We start from the raw sequence: 16,475 nt of genomic DNA, 5'->3' as shown, positions 1-16,475 counted from the left end.
TAGAACACACAAGATGTTCTGTATCGCATTTGCTACAACAGCATGTTTCATATTTCAATGAAGTTTTTCAGAGTATAATTTTAAAGAAATAAAAATGCCAAGAGGTACTCAGGGTGTTTGTTATTCCAAAGTCTTCCAGTGCCTTACCTAAACCTTGGAGAAATAAATCAAGTGTTTTTAGATAGACTGTTTGCGTGGATTTTAGCGCCTAGCTAACAAAGCTATGACTCATTATTTGAGTACACTTCAAACAAATTATGATGTTTTGCTGTCATCACCAACAGAAAAGTAGAGAAATAGGTAATTAATAAAAAAGCAACCCTATTGTACTGAAAATAAATTGGCCTGCAGTTTCTAGAAGTGAGTGACTTAAAACCAATAGACAATGGAAAAAAAAAAAAATCCCTATTTTCCATGTCTGGCTGGGTTAAAAAACAAAGTTAAAAATATCAAAAGCCCCTTTCCCCAGCAAATTCTTACCTCCCTTGTCCATACTATAAATCCCAAATAATTCTGTTCCTTTTTTCACCTGTCTCTCTAAGCTCCACTTGAAAAAAAAAATCCAATTTTCTCTAACCAATGAGTTCTTTTCCTCTCATTGGTCAGTATGTGAGATCAAATTGGTACAGTTCACTACAGTTTTTAATTTACACTATCTATATTCAAGAAGAACCCCAGACACACTCGACTGAGGATTTTCTCTACGAGTTTTACCTCAGCTTCATTTGTTTTCTTCTTAGCAGCTGCAAACGTTCAACTTTCCTATAAAGCAAAGATTTATTGTGATACTCTCAATTTCAAATTAATGCTAGTGTTTGACTCAAATAAGTGAAATTGGCTGGATGGCCACGTTCACTGAGCTACAGACACTGGCTTGACATCTAGGTGAAAACCAGCAATGAGTGGTATCCCTCAGGGGTCTGTATTGGGACTGATACTATTTAATACACCTTTGTCAGCAGCATGGACAGTGGGACTGAGTGCACTGTCAGCATGTTAATGGACAACACTAAGTTGAGTCGTGAGTCAACATGCTGAAGGGAAGGGATGCCACCCAGAGGGACTCTGACAGGTGCGCCTGTGTGAGCCTCTTGAAGTTCAACAAGACCAAGTACAACGTCTGCATCTGGGATGGTGCAATCTCAATCATGAATACAGGCTGGGCAACGAGTAGATTAAGAGAAGCCCTCTGGAGAAGGAGGTACTTGGGGTACTGATGGAGGAAAAAATGAACCTGAGCTGACAGGTGAGCCTGTAGCCCAGAATGCCAACTGTATCCTGGGCTGTAACAAAAGTGGAGTACTGGATCCAACTCTGGGACCCCCAGCACAGGAGAGACAAGGACCGGCTCAGATAGGTCCAGAAGAGGTACATGAAGATAATCAGACGGCTGGAACACCTCTTCTGTGATGAGATGCTGAGATAGATGGCATTACTTAGCCTAGAGAATAGAAGGCTCTGAGAAGACCCTACAGCAGTCTTCTAGTACTTAAAGGTGGCCTACAGAAAAGATGAGGATAGACTCTATCAGGGAGCATCGTGAAAGGACAAGGGGGTAACAGTTTAAAACAAAGTGTAGGTTTAGATTAGACAGTACAAAGAAATTCTTTACACTCTACTAGAGTGTGAGGCACTGGAACAGGTAGCCCAGAGAAGTCATGGAAATGTGAAACCCAAATTCTGAGTACATTGCTATATTTTCAGCCTCACGTAAAAATGCTGAACAAATGAATACCTTATTCCATCTCACATTGAGGGACTGCAGGCTATCAGACAGTTTGTTTTTCTCCTGAAGACTGACATTTTTATCCAGAATAACTTCGGGTTCAGTTCTGTTCAACCATTCCAGTTTGTCTCCTTGTACTTCCATCTCTTCATTTAAGACCTAAAAAGTACAGAAGAGTTTTGGACTGAAGCCAAACACACACACTTAAACAGCAACAGGTAAAAAAGAGTTCTCCTTTTACTCCAATATTTAGAATTTTCCCTTGAAATACGTAACAAAAGGGGTATGGGCTGGTGTGTTTTTTTTGGGGGGGATTCTGTTATGTTTGGAAAATTTATTGAAATACCATCATCATTTTCTAACTGGAAAACATCCACGAAGCTGCAAATATAATAGATAAACTACCTACACAACCTCATATCATGCACTCCGATTCTCATCTCACAAGATGATTCTGTTTGATCACTTCTGGATGTACCATGTACCCAAAAGACAACATGCTGTCAATCAAAATTATCGCCTACCATAGTTTAAAAAAAAAAAAAAAAAAAAAAAAGCAAACAAACAAACAAAAAAACCTATGAGCCCACTCTTGTTACACAAGTACATGGTAGATCACTACCATCACAAGGAAAATTCTTCTTAAAAAAATGTGCTCTGAAGTTTTTTAAAAACTAACATAACCTTACAATTTGATTTTGATCAACTTCCCAAAGTCATCTTTCTCTTTAAAGATAAAAGTACAGGGCAGATCCTACAAAAAGAAGGTTATGCTTGGATGCACTTCCCATCAACTTTAACATAATTATGCTATTATTTGCCCACAGACCAAGAGCACTGTGGAGCAGGAATCACAAATTTTATCTTTAAGCACTGGAATAAACAAATTACAATAGCAAGTATACATTACGACTATCCACTCCAATATAGTGCCTTTGCTAAGTTTTCAAGGGTGTATTTTTTAAAAAAGTAGATGTTTTTTGTCCTTTTGTTTTTAATTTTTTGTGTTGTTGTTGTTTTTTTTTTCCTTCCATATACTATAACCTCTTAGCTGTTTCAGAACCTTTATTTAGAAATCTCCATGTCATTCCCAGATTGTATTTATTCCTGACTGATCAGTTAACATCTGTTATTTCCACTTCCCCAGTAGTAGCTTTTAATAGCTCATCTCCCCTTTTTTATCTTGTCATCATCGGGTCTGTTCTTGTTGTTCTTTATTTGACTGGACAAAACAAGGTGAGCTCTCAAAGTTTCTTTATGTATGAGTTCACCCTCCTGAATAGCCCAGTAATCTCACCAGCACCTTTGTACTCCGAACTCACCTTCCCTTAATATGCATAACCATAATCCCATGCGACGTTCCTGCTGTAGCAGGGCTGAATATGGCACTTAGTAATTCCCTGTCAGTGTTTCTCTAGCAAATCTCCCCCCCACCTCCCCTTAATCTAGTTCTACCTTTCACTTCAGGCATCTATGTTAAGGTGGACCACAAGAATGAAGAAGATTTTCATGGAAGCTCATTAGCCATTACTCAATTGATATAAAAGACTGAACTTGTTTAGACATACAACAGCAACTAATTTACATCATTTATACGCATTTGTTGTAATTTGAAGGTTTTCCACCTGATGTGATCTAGCAGTAGACTTTTTTATATTACTTATTAATTTAAAAAAAAAAAAAAAAAAAAGTAAAGCAAGCGTGTGGGATTGACCATTCCTCCCATTCTTTCTAGGACTCCAGACGCATGCTCTTTCACCCATCCTAGAACCAAAGGTATTTTGCTGTCAAAGCCAGACACAAACAGGAAAAATACACGTGCGCATGCATCTAAGTAACACAAAATGACCAAAGTCTTTACAAGACTAAACAGCAGGTTAAATAAAATCTTAAACATGAAATACAAAGTATTAAAGCTGCCCAGTAAACTGACAATGGCACATGCTCACCCACTGTAGAGACTTGTCAGTTTCTATTGGCTTTTTGCTGAAGTTTTCACAATTATTAAGTAGACTTGTAGATACCACCCTGAGTAAAATTCCACTTAATAATTGTATATATTTTATGTTTAATGTTTATTTCTCACTTTCTGAAACAGCCACCATCATCTGGCTAGATAATGTGGTTGTTAACTTGACCTGACTTCATTATTAGATGCTCCTTGCTTGGGTAAGTAAACTCACAGAACTTTCACACGACTGTAGTATTTCTTTGGCAAGTTACACTGTGAAAATTCCCCTCTCCAAAAGACATGTCCTGATACTTTGCATGAAACACACATGCATACACACACAAACAGATTTTACCTGTAATTCTTGTAAGTTTTCTTCATGGTTGAATGTAAATCTCGTGTCCAGAGCATTCTCTGCATTTTCCAACCAGCAACGCAGCTCATCGAGCTTCTTTCTGTAATCTATCAACTGCTGATTCTCTCCTTTTAACCTTAAAAATGAAAACAAAAAATCCATGTGCACTTCTGCAGTGAACATGGCATGCCAGTCCTGCATCTGATTAACAGTTGCATGCTTTTCAGTGGCCAAAGAACTTTAAAGAATTAATTCTAGTCACATCATTAAAACTCAACCTACTTTCAAATTAATACTACCACCTTAAAAATAGATAAATTTCAGTTCCAAAGTCACAAGATAGACTTTTAAAAGTCTGTAACAAACATTAAACATAAGTTATAGTAATGACAACACTTTCAGGCCTAATTATTTAAAGCCACAATAAGACCAATGTTTGTGAAAACATCAGAAACATCTCTAGACCTTCCAAGGGAAAAATCCCCCAAATCACACATAGCTTTAAAAGAACCTCTCAAACTAATTAAGAAAAATCTTATTCTGTTCTTCACTGTATCACAAAGTATTAAAATATGTATACATATGACCACATAAATAACTCCAAAAATAACTATTCATTCCAGGGATATATCCTCAATGTTAAAGAAATCTAATAGAATTGAGGGGAGAACCTTGTATTCTCAAGTACACTGAAAATTTGTGTATTCATCTCAGAAAATCTTGCACTTTGATCTTTTGAAGGAAATTTAAGACTTCTTTTCACAAGTGATTTTAATTTTGTTCAGAATATGCGTAGTCAGCTTAATTAAACTGTAGTGAACACAAACCTAAAGCTTTTGTTTTGTAGTATTGTTCTTGAATTCCACAATTCAGTTGTTTCAACTAGCCTATCTTTGACAATGCAAAAGCAGAAATCAAGGTAATGAACTTACAGTTCAGCTTCAGCCAGAGAAACTACATGAGTGTTGCTTCCAAAAAAACCTGTCTGGCTTTGTAATGAAACGATTGTGAAAACAAAGGAAAATATTTATAAAAAAATTTATATCAGTTTTTTATGGTTTTCATTCGGTGGGCTGCGTTAAACACTGACTTACTAGGCAGTCAACTGCAGCTGCATTTATGAGGAATCTGTTCTAGGAGATGGGTCAAAACAGACAAAAAAAAAGAGGTCTGAATATCAGGAAAATTAAAATTAACGGCAGCATGCCATAGAATGTGCTACCCCTCCTACTCTCTTAGAGTCTTCTAAATGAGATTCTCCTCATCACGTCTGGTTAGACATCCAAATTTCTGATTAACTTATTACCTCTGCTGTCTATCCATGACCTCTGCAGTGATTGCTTTCCAGCGCCTATTCAGACCTGCCAGCTTCTCCTGCAGGAAGCTCCCATCCGTAGCAGAGAGTTTCTGTATGATCCCTTCCCCAGTTCTGTTCAATGCCGAAACACTGGTCTGATGGCTGCTGACTCCCTCTTCAAGTTCCTGTCAAAAGCATAAAAGCGACACAGAATTTTATTACTGACCTGAAGCGACTTTGATCTGTGGTTCATAACATGCAGAATGAATCCTGGGTATATATTATTTTACTGGAACAGGCACTTAAAGCCATCTCACTTAAAATTGGATGCTGTTGATTTACGTAATTAAGAGTCTGTTGTTATATCTGGTTTAATTTTCTAATGAGTGTCATAAAAAGAGGTAATGATACATAATAGGCTGCTGAATACTACTTAGGATCACAAGAATTCATTTAAACCAGTGTCAGAATTCACACTCCCTTTTGATTCCTTTCCTTTTAATGTACAGCACTTTCTAGTACTGCTAACAGATGGTGAGAATTTTTTTTAAGTACTTCTTCTCATAAGCCATGGCCATGACTATTTCTGTAACTTAGTATTTTAGCTAGGATAATTATATCCATGCTCCCCAGACATGACAACAAATCCATGAAACTGAAGGAAGTCAGAAGTTGTCAGGATCAAATCTTCAAATACCCCTAACAACCGTAAAAAGCTTACATTGTTAGTACAAATATCTCTGCAGCTACAATAGAAACAAGGTAATTCAAGAAGGAGACAGGAAATGCCCTAGAAAAAAACTCCAAGCAGTAATAAGGATAAATACAAACTATACGTTAGGATAACTCTTGGATAACCATTTCTCACAAACAGAAAAAATATATGATTCTTAAACTTATGTTTTCTTCCCTTTAACAGGGTGTAGTTTAGTTAAACAGAAAAGCCTGCCCTTCCATAATGAGGATCCAGAGAAACATCAGGGGATCAAATTGTAAAACTGAAGTCAGAAACAGTCAAATCTATGGTACCCATAACTGAAATCTAATTTTCTGGATTACTTATATGAAGCAGGATCTTGAAAAATAATTAGTTTAAAAATATATAACTTTGTAAGTTATAATTGACCATAATTGGGTTCTGTTCTTCTTCTTTTAATTATGAATAGGAAATAAATGAAATACTGTGCTTCATTTCTTAGCTTATTAACATAATTTTAAAGTCATAACAAAACAACAAAAATTATGCCAACATTTGCATTATCAAATTATCTCCAAACCTTCCACAATAGGATTCATACTATAAGGTTGAGTCGTGATCATCCCCATGAACCATTTTGAACTGCAATTGAAAATTACATAATTGCACAGTCTTAACAGTAGACATCTACATAGAAAACTACAGTTTTAGACAAAAAAAAAAAAAAAAAAAAAAGTAGGTTTTCCAGCTTGCCCAGTTTCTGGGCATATTGTACATACCTGCTGATGCAGCCCAGCTGTCTGCAGATCCAGGCTGCCATCTGGACCACGGGCGTCAGCTAATAACCCTTCGGCTTCAGTTATCCACTGGGAGAGGTCATTGAGATCACAGTGGAATTGTCTCCATGCCTCAATCGCTCTATCAAAGCAACTGTAGGAAAACAAAGTTGAAAAATTATCCAAATGTTTCAGTGGGAAAAAAAAAATAAGATTCCTGTTCTAGTGATATTTAAGAATTCCATACAACTTGCCTCGTGAAACAGGAAGACTAGCATATAGCTTGGATAATCGAGTCCCAGCACTGAGGGCTCCCTGACGTAGTATTAGCTGGTAAAAGCCCACAGCACAAACTATCATTAACCCCCAGCTAAAGGAAAAAAGGCAGTCCTGAGTGAACTTTTGTTTCTATCGCTTAGAAAAATAAAGATTGATTAGCTGCATCAAATTGGTCTGCAGAACCTTTTTTTCTTTATTATAAAGCAGTTCAGATATCAGACAGCATGAAACATGAAATATGATTAATTGCTCAGATTTTTTTTTCTAATTTATAAACTGTGAAGTGCTGGTGCCTGGAATTTAATAAGTGAAGGTGATTTTGACTATATAGGGCTGACTGTATTACCAGCAGACCTGCACAAGTAGTTCTTCTATAATTGAATCCAACAATTTCCCATGCATTTTGCTATTATTACCATATTTGCAGCCTCAAATTAATGTGCAGCTTAACTCAAAGGGTAACATTTTCAAGTATGGAAAAGGCTGAATTGCTATAGTCAGAAAGTTGTTTTTAATTAAGTGAGAGGTCTACAATGTTAACAGACCAACAAACAACTATCCGTGAACGTTAAATAAGAAAACCATGTCAGAAAAGTATAGTGAGAGACTCGTTTTCAATTTATTGATCGCTAACAAAATGTTAGCAATTACAGAACAAATAGGACAGATGTCTCAAGAGACTTGAGACAAAACATAAGACATAAGACTTACATCAACTCTTGCAGACTAGATAGTACCATTCCCAAGTAATAAAACCAGCCTTCTTTAAAGACATGGGAGGCCAATTCTCCCGAGAATCAGAGGGTCCTTGCTGATGTGAGGGGAAGAAAGACCTCACCTGCAGCCCATTACTTTTTCTTAAACAACTTCAACAGCAAAGACTTGAGGGTTATTGTGTATATACAAATGTAATCTGAAATCAGCAGTATAACAACAAAGGCTTGAAAGAGCTATGTTGCATTTATTTTCTTCACTAATTAAATTCAGCAATCCCAGAGTTCTAATGAGATTATTTTCATCAAAATTCTTATCTCATTTTTATCAAGGATTATCCATATTTTCTGGTACTTACAGGTGTTTTTTTTTTTATTGTTATCATTCTTCATATTTATAATTCTAAGAAGAAAGCCTAAGAAAATCTCTACATTATTTTTTCTGACCCTATTTCCTAGGTTCTACCACTTCAGATACTTATGCATACCTCAGAACAATACACTAGACCAGTCTGTAGACTGACCCTAAATCTTGTACTCCTTTTATTTCTCAGGTACATTTTACAAGCTTTAACTGAACATATTATCTCAGGACAGTAGCTAATTTCACACTTAATGAGAAGAGATATTCTAAGCACTTGAGATAGTTTAAAAGAATACTTTAATGGCTTCCTTCAACATGAACATTTCTGAGGGAGCTTTGCACACGACTTTTTCCAGAATCTAGAGTTTTAAAATTTTACAAGGAGAACGTTGAAAATACAAAGCTTTAACTCCTCTGACATCCATTTCCTGCCTACAGCTCCAACAGCATTTTGTGCACCCAGCTGAAGTTTCTGGCTCCTGTTTTGAGCCAGATGCACCTGCTGCTGTTTCACCATGCAGTCTGCCTCAGCTGAAGGATTAAAGTCCGAAAGTCCTGTCACTATGGCACCAAGATTTGGCTACATCCAGCCTCCTCAAAGGGAAGGCACTTACTTCCAAACCACAGCTCATTCCCAAACCACCAGCACTTGTAGCTCTGGTGGAAAGTCTACGGCAGAAGCAGCAGAACAAGTGAACCAGCACTGGTTTGAGCATGCAGCTCAACGAGTTGTTAGGTCTGTACATATACAGACACACACACACAAAAAAAAAAAAAAAAAAAAAAAAGTTTTATTTTACACGGGTTTAATTTAAACTGCAGTCAATCGGATTTAGTTGAGCCGTTAAAAGCCTTGGTAAGTGTCATTCAGTTATAGTTGTTTGGCTACATCTGAGCTTTTATACAAGGTTTAACTACTTAGCTAGTACTCAATCACAAAATCATTACTACCTCAGAATACTAAATCAGTCTTTTGCAAAAGACTTCAAATGCCGTTCTATTAATTCTGTCAAAATCTCCATGCACCCCAGAAACAGAAAAAAGACAGAAGTGATTAAGGAGATGGAGTTTTCTAGTCTTCTTTCTTATACTTAGGGAAGAATGGAAAAAACAAGAACTTTCAGTTAAAAAAACAGTAACTTCACAGTAACAGAAAAGGTTTACAAATATTAATACCAAAATACAGTGTTTTAACATTGATGCTAAAACTGTCTTCATTAATCGAAATACATCCTCCCATTAACATTGCAGCACTTAAATTTAAGAAGTTATATACCATTTTAGTTTTAGCAGTCCCTTTTGTATCAAAACCATGCCCAATAACATTCTCATTAAGATGCAAAGCTTTACAAATGGTAGGAAGTTCAAGATTAATTTGTACTCAGTGAACCAAGTGAGGGGGTGATTTGTTGTATTTTGCCAGCTAATCAAAAACATTGAAGTTACTCTGATACGGTTATCACCTTCAATGGGAAGGTTAGGTTTCTGGTTAACCCTGACTACTTAATGAAATGAAGCTTTAGTATTAAATGAAATTTTATTGATATTTACAAAAGGATAATAATGTGAAATTAAGTTACAGGGCACAAAAGGCATAACTGAAGCCCATTGTGCCTTGTACCTATGAAGACAACAAAAATAGCTGCATATAGCCAGGTACCAGGTTCTAGAGCACTTGTCCCCAAATGTATCAGATGACCAGTGGCAGCCAGCAAGAACCCAAGGTGATACCCAGCTAGCAACACTATTCTAAAATTAAAATATGGTGAAACCACATTGATGCATTAGAAGTCTTGATGCTTCACTGACCCAGTGGCCAAGAACTTCCTGAAGTCCCTGCTCAGACAACGACACCAACCAATTTTGTATTCCTATGTATACCCCAGTGCTCTGCAGCTTGCATGACACATGCTTCCTAAAAGCACCTCTTCAAAATACAATACCAACCATGTTTGATATCAGATTTCTGATGCTACAACGCAAGTGAACATGGCTAGACATGGCATTGTACTCTACAGAACTTCTGCATCAACCATCATCTTATTTACATTAACATTAAAAAGCAAATGTAACTCCAGAATGAAAATTCACATTTAATTTTAGTTTTCATATAACCATCTTCAGTCATAAAGTTTTTTCAATAGCAGCAATCCCAGTATCTACTACTGTTTGTACTGTATCTTCAACTTATTGGTAACTTCCTGAACACACGTTCACTATTTCCAGCTTAAAATTCTTGCAGAGCCAGCCTATGCCTTTCTGACACACTCATCCACGTGTGACAAGGTGGTATAGAGTTTGATTTTAAACAGTTAAAGATGTTGCAGATAAGACATTTTCTGTTTAGAATATCTTCTGTATAAATTAAAGTTTAAGTTGTATTTTTTTCTCCCACTTTTGGGGATAAGTGATATTACAACTATTTGACGTTTTTGTGGAAAGCAAATAGGAAATGCAGCATTTTTCCTGAGCATGCACTGCAATATTCTCTTGTTCTTTCAAATACAAAACAGTATAATACAGTAATCTCTCCTCCTCAACTATTGACAACAGAGATATTAGCAGCTATCATACATGAAGTTGAACTCAATGATCCTTGTGGGTCCCTTCCAACTCAGAATATTCTATGATTCTAAGCTATATTTTAAAGACCTTTCCTTGCAAGTTCCCTCCCTCCTTCAAAAGGACCACGGGCTTTGAATTCTTTGTTAAAAGATTTCTCACCTAATGTTTTTTCTGCTGGAACTTTTATTTGCAATATACCCTTACAAAAGCTTTACATTTTATGAACAAAATATTCTACACTATTAAGTAAAAATAATCTCTACAAAAGTATCCAAACTACCATTTGCATGGTAGCTCTTTCAGTGTTCAATAATTCTCGCAATTAATCTGTAATACTGACATACTACAGTTGATTATTCCCAAACTTTGCCTTCATTGTCAGAGTACGTTTTTACAACACTTATGTTCCAGGATAAAATATTTATCACTAGGTCACAGACACCAAACACCCTTGACTTACCACTTCCGATCATTGTACATCCGATTAATTCTGTCCCATTCCGCATTCAGCTGGGTAAGTGCATCCCCTATTTGTATCGCCTCGGGCCCAGATGCTTCCAGAATAACATCAGGCTGCTTCTCATGTATGACCGCAATCTGATCCCCAAGTTTATCCAAAGTATCTTTTACATTCTGCAAGTACGATAATAACACAAGCCATCAGTAAAGCCAACACCAGCAAGGTGAAAAAAGTACCAGAAAGTAACCTCTTCAAAATGCTGTTTCGAAACAGTACCTACAATAAGACCATGACTGTTAGCAGTTCATAGATTAAATCATCTATAGCAGCTGAACTTAACAGTAAGTCACATCTTCTTAAGCATGTCTTCATTTATTTTTTTTAATTAAGACAATGAAATACTTTATACAGGTAAATCTTTTCCTGAGGAAAAAGGTCATACCATACTTTTCAAAGCACTACCTTTTTAAACAAATCCACATCTGTATCATGAGGACACTGTACATATTCCTTTCCCCATATAAAAAAAAATAGCTACCAGATTTGACTTTGTTTCAAATAACTGATAAGCACAGAACTGTGAAGGCAGAAGCTACATAAGAGTTAGTTTTAGATTTAAATGAAAAAGTTAAAGTAATGAATAGCAAATATCAGTGAGCTACGATATAGGTGTGCCTGAAAACCAGACACCGCTGTAAGACTGCCTTTGCATTCAGAGGACAAACCAACCTTGCAAACAGTGCAATTTACTTTAATTTAAAACATCAGCACTTATAAAAATCTGCTATTTGCTTCTTCTGAAAAGACTTTAGAATATACCAAAATTTCAAAATCAGATGAGACCTGCACCTAAATGATGTATTTTAAACCCATCTTGACATAAACACTCCCAGTCATACTTAAGGGAATGTGCAAAGTAAACAATGAAGAGAAAACCTTATCAATAAAACAAAAGAGTAGCCAACTTGGACTGGCATCATTCCCCTATTTGTTTAGGAAGACAAAGAACAAATACAAAACATGACTGCCTCATGGAGCAAAACAGCTTTGAAATCCAAATGTTCTGCTGTTCCTGGGCTATTAAAAGGTAAATGTTCAAAATAATGCACAGCATAAAGCATATGGGAAGCTAGTAAGTGAGCTAGCAAGCTATTCTTCCTTTCATTCAGCTGCTTTTATTTAAAAAGGAATTACATGGTGTCAGGATGTGTACAAACATGTCCAGGAAAAAACAAAAGCGGCCAGTGTTTCCTCCATCACAGTACCATGCTGAACAAGAATTAATCAGCAGGAATAATAAGGTATCAGGAAAACATATGGAAAGCACATGGGATGCCAGAAGGTAGGTATGCAGCAAAAAGAAAAACAGGTGGGAAAAGTGGACAGTGTAAAAATTCTGAAAAACTTTTAAAGGACATGTATAATAGCTGCAGAAACAGCTGAACTAGCTTTAGGTGAGAGGCAAAGCCTGACTACCTCAACTATAAGGACACATGAACCCCATCACTATGCTTTTCAACCCACATAGGTACATCCCCACTGCACCACATCATGTGCAATTCCCATGTTCTACGGATGTTTTCTCTAGAAATCTCTGCATCATGCTCCTTTGCATGCTCAGAATTAACTAGAGGACTCAGACTCCTGCGTAGTTAACTCACATGTGACAGCAGGATTCAGTATTTTCAAGCAAACTTTCTTCATCCCCTTTTGAACAGCAAATTCTTAGCTACTTCCTCATTGTTAATCACACAGGTAAATCCACAAGCTGGCAATGAGAAGTAGTGGGAGCTTAAAACTGAGCACATACTGGTTCTTGCTCATCAGAGCAGGTACTGCTGCCTTGTTGCCTCATTTATAGCTCCATAAAAAGTAAAGAATCTCCCTTTCTCACACTTCCCGTGTAAGGAATTGTTTTTACATTACAAAGAACAGCTATAGCTGTTATAATCACCTTTAGTGTTTCTCTATATAATAAGTGGGCTATATGATGAAAGACTTGACAGTTTATCCAACTGAAAAAGTCAAACCCTTTTCCTGCTCCCAACTTTTCCCCACAGCTTTCACTCTTCTCCACTGTACATTCAAAAGATAACAAGAACTAGCCATAAATCTGTCTCGTTCTGTAATTCTCAGTGCATGTTTGATCCAGCATGCAATGAACAAAAATACAAATACAGCCATAGAGCTACTAATGTATTTTTTTCTGCTGATATTCCCTTCTTTCCTCCTTCCCTCTGAATGTAATGCTTAGACATGCAATACCTTCAGTGCATCTTCCTGAGTTGAAAAATCCTCATAGACGCCAGTGTTTAGCTCGGGTGTATTCAGCAGCAGTTCAACATCAGCCATAGCTAGCAAGACTTTGTTGATTTCAACCAGGTATTCAGCTGAAAAAGGCAAGGTCCTAACCCCTGCGGCAAAGTGGCCTTTTAACCTCTGCTGGACAGTGATTGCCTAGAAAATGAAAGTTCATTTTGTACTTCAAAGAGAAAGAAACTTCATGAAAAAAAGTCATAAATTAATAGACTATATTCAGAATTAAAATTTTCTAAATTAAAAGACAAAACAAAGGCCTCTCTAGCAAAGTTGTATTTTCAGGAAGTTCCAAGCCCTGCAGAGAACTTTATTTATTCAAAAAACAAGTTACAAAACAGTAAATAGCATGCTTCACAATAAGGCTTTATTATTCTTTATTAAAACTCTGGGGAAGTGCACTGTTGTTGTTTCTCTCACCTTGATTCTCATCTTGCCAGTAGTTGGAACTTCTTGATTGGACCTACATCTAGTTGCCATTAAGAGCCATCATCTATCTGCCTTCCTCATCATCAAGGACTCCCCTAAGTTACCAATTTACCTATGCAAACTCATTTTCTCTCCACATTCTTCTCAGTAAGCACCTGCATTAATGTTTACCAACCATTTGTAAATAAATTAGTGCTCTACCGGTACTACAGTACCACTTATTACTGCAAAACGAATATTAACTCCTCAAAACCTTGGCAATTGTTACCTGCTCTGGCTGTTAAACCAGGCTATCTAGCCAAGTACCATGTTAGCAGATTAAAAAAAAAAAAAAAAAAAAAAAAAAAAAAGCAAGAACAGTAATTTCATGCAGCTTTTCTTTGGATGATAAATGATACCCTGAATCTGAAGAGGCCAGCTGTAAGAAGTTGTACACTGCCACACATAGCAAAGGTAGAAGTGTGTGAAGCAGGTACTCCGATGACAGAAGACAGTTTCTTGCTGAAAAGGTTTCCTTTCCAACAGGATTCTGCTAACATCCCTGAGAAGAGCACAGTTCTTTAAAATCAACGATGAAAAAGTAAACCACCTCTAAATACCAATGAATTCAAGCAACTTCTATGTCACCATCCTGCATTTGATGAAATTGAATTATCAGCAAGACAGACAGAGGCACTCAATTGTCTGTGCAATTTACTACGAGCAATGTCGTAAGCATATTCTAGGAGTATGAAGGCACAAACTAAATGTATGTTCAGGGTTGTTTCAGCCACTGCATTTTACTTTGCAATTACTTTGGGCTGGACACGTGCAGGCAGTTAGCACAGCTTACAACAAAGAAAATAGTAAGCCCCACTAATAAAGTTGCTGTGAATACCCGTCTGCATTTTCCTTCTACGTATGTTTCTGAGCATTTCAAATGTTACCCTAAGTTAACTTGAGTGACATATGTGGTATATGTAATGTAGTTAAAAAGCAGAACTGCAGCCAAAAATGTTTGTTAAAGGATTCGTCATTCGGAACTTCTCATGCATTAAATGCTTCTAAGCATTTTATTTATCTAAAGTACACAGTCATTGCTGAATCAAAACCAGGGACACAGATGTATTTCCACAAGACCTTTATCACTAAACATCGTGTGTTTTCAGTCATTCAGTGCACACCAAAGAAATAGGATGTCCAGGTACGTAAGTATAAAGCTGAGTCTACTGAAATCAAGTACTACAGACAAACTCAAATATCATAAAATAATCCACATTACTTTTGATTTAGTAACACTAATGCAAGCAAGCAGCACAGCCAAAACCATAAACTATATGCTTTAGTTACAAATTTAGCATTTTGGTTCCTGATGCTCCCCAAACAAACATTATTTTCTTGAGGTGCTGTACATATTTTGCTAGCTTCCGTCACTGAAACTTGGAGCAAATGCCCAAGACTTTGTCAATGGCATGATTCTTCTGTGGAAGAAGCAGCCCCACCTCCACAGGAAGGAGACAAGATCTATGCAATTGAAAGTTTATTCTACCCAGCAGTGTGGGACATGATGGTTTGAACAAACGGCTGGATGCCTGCTACAGTGCAGCAGCCTAAAACACCTTCATGAAGTGTTTTCTTTAAATCTCCATCATGCCACAAGTCTCGTTCTCACACAGGCAACAGTCCAGAAACTGAGCTTCACCCAAAGGAATAGATCACTACACTGACTATTACTTTCCTACTTCACACACATTGCTTCATCTCTTATTAGGGGAGAAAAAAGTAAAACAAAATAAAAAAAAAAAAAAAGCCTTGCCCAAGATTTAAAACAGCATCTGTGGCATGCACTGAAGCAGCTTTTCACTTGTTAACAATGCTGAAACTTTCTGCTTCTCCATTAGCCTCATCCAGAGCACCAGGTTGCTGCTCTTCTGCACAGCACTGAATTCCTCCTACTGGTGCTGTTCCTGCAGAGCACATCTCATTATTAATCTCTTCCAGCTGCCTTCCATCACCAAGATGATGTTTCCTTCTTTCACAACCCTTCTTCCAAGGCTGAACGTATGTAAGTAAGTGTTGTAAACTACAGCTGAGTTTAAAGAGTTCTGCTGTTCTCTACCTTGCACTGCAGACTGGCAGCTTCTAAATCACAGCGCTAAGCATTAAAAACTGCAGGAGCAGAAATTTGACACAACTATGTCTCATGCAGTGCAAACACCTAAATCTCACTGACACTTCTTTTTTTTTTTCAAACTACACAAGCAAACTGTTTTCTTAGGCAAACACAAATAAAAAGTTAATCAAAGTTTATTTAGTAGGAGATCTGACTGGACAACTTAATTGTTCTTTTCTATTTAATTTTGGTGGTCAGAGAACATGTTTATTAAATCTGCTCTCTTTAAATACTATGAAAAATATAGCACTGGGGAAGATTGGGGAATACTCAGTTACAAGCGCACATCCTATAAACAAGAACTCTGAATGAGAGCTGTTGAAGATAATTTTAATTCAGTGGCCAAATAAATGTTTCCTCACATATTTAGCATCTATTTTAACATGCTGTTTAAT

At 36.8% G+C, this 16,475-nt stretch overlaps 1 protein-coding gene across 4 annotated transcripts in view; it reads right to left on the bottom strand.

Annotated features, from left to right (window-relative positions):
• UTRN (utrophin) overlaps positions 1-16,475 on the bottom strand; it is a 366,390-nt gene that overhangs the window by 224,253 nt on the left and 125,662 nt on the right. For 3 of the 4 annotated variants that reach the window (XM_082756434.1, XM_082756433.1, XM_082756435.1), the window contains 6 exons: positions 13,449-13,640; positions 11,184-11,356; positions 6,806-6,956; positions 5,339-5,514; positions 4,033-4,168; positions 1,736-1,885 (listed from right to left, as the gene is read on the bottom strand). In XM_082756434.1, the coding sequence (XP_082612560.1) occupies positions 1,736-1,885; positions 4,033-4,168; positions 5,339-5,514; positions 6,806-6,956; positions 11,184-11,356; positions 13,449-13,640 (978 nt within the window). The remainder of the gene's footprint in view (positions 1-1,735; positions 1,886-4,032; positions 4,169-5,338; positions 5,515-6,805; positions 6,957-11,183; positions 11,357-13,448; positions 13,641-16,475) is intronic. The other variant, XM_082756436.1, reaches the window with a different exon arrangement.

Source organism: Aythya marila (assembly GCF_965140915.1).
Source record: "Aythya marila genome assembly, chromosome: 3".
Classification (NCBI taxonomy): domain Eukaryota; kingdom Metazoa; phylum Chordata; class Aves; order Anseriformes; family Anatidae; genus Aythya; species Aythya marila.
Note: the sequence above shows the minus strand (reverse complement) of the source record. Positions and strands in the feature narration are given on the sequence as shown.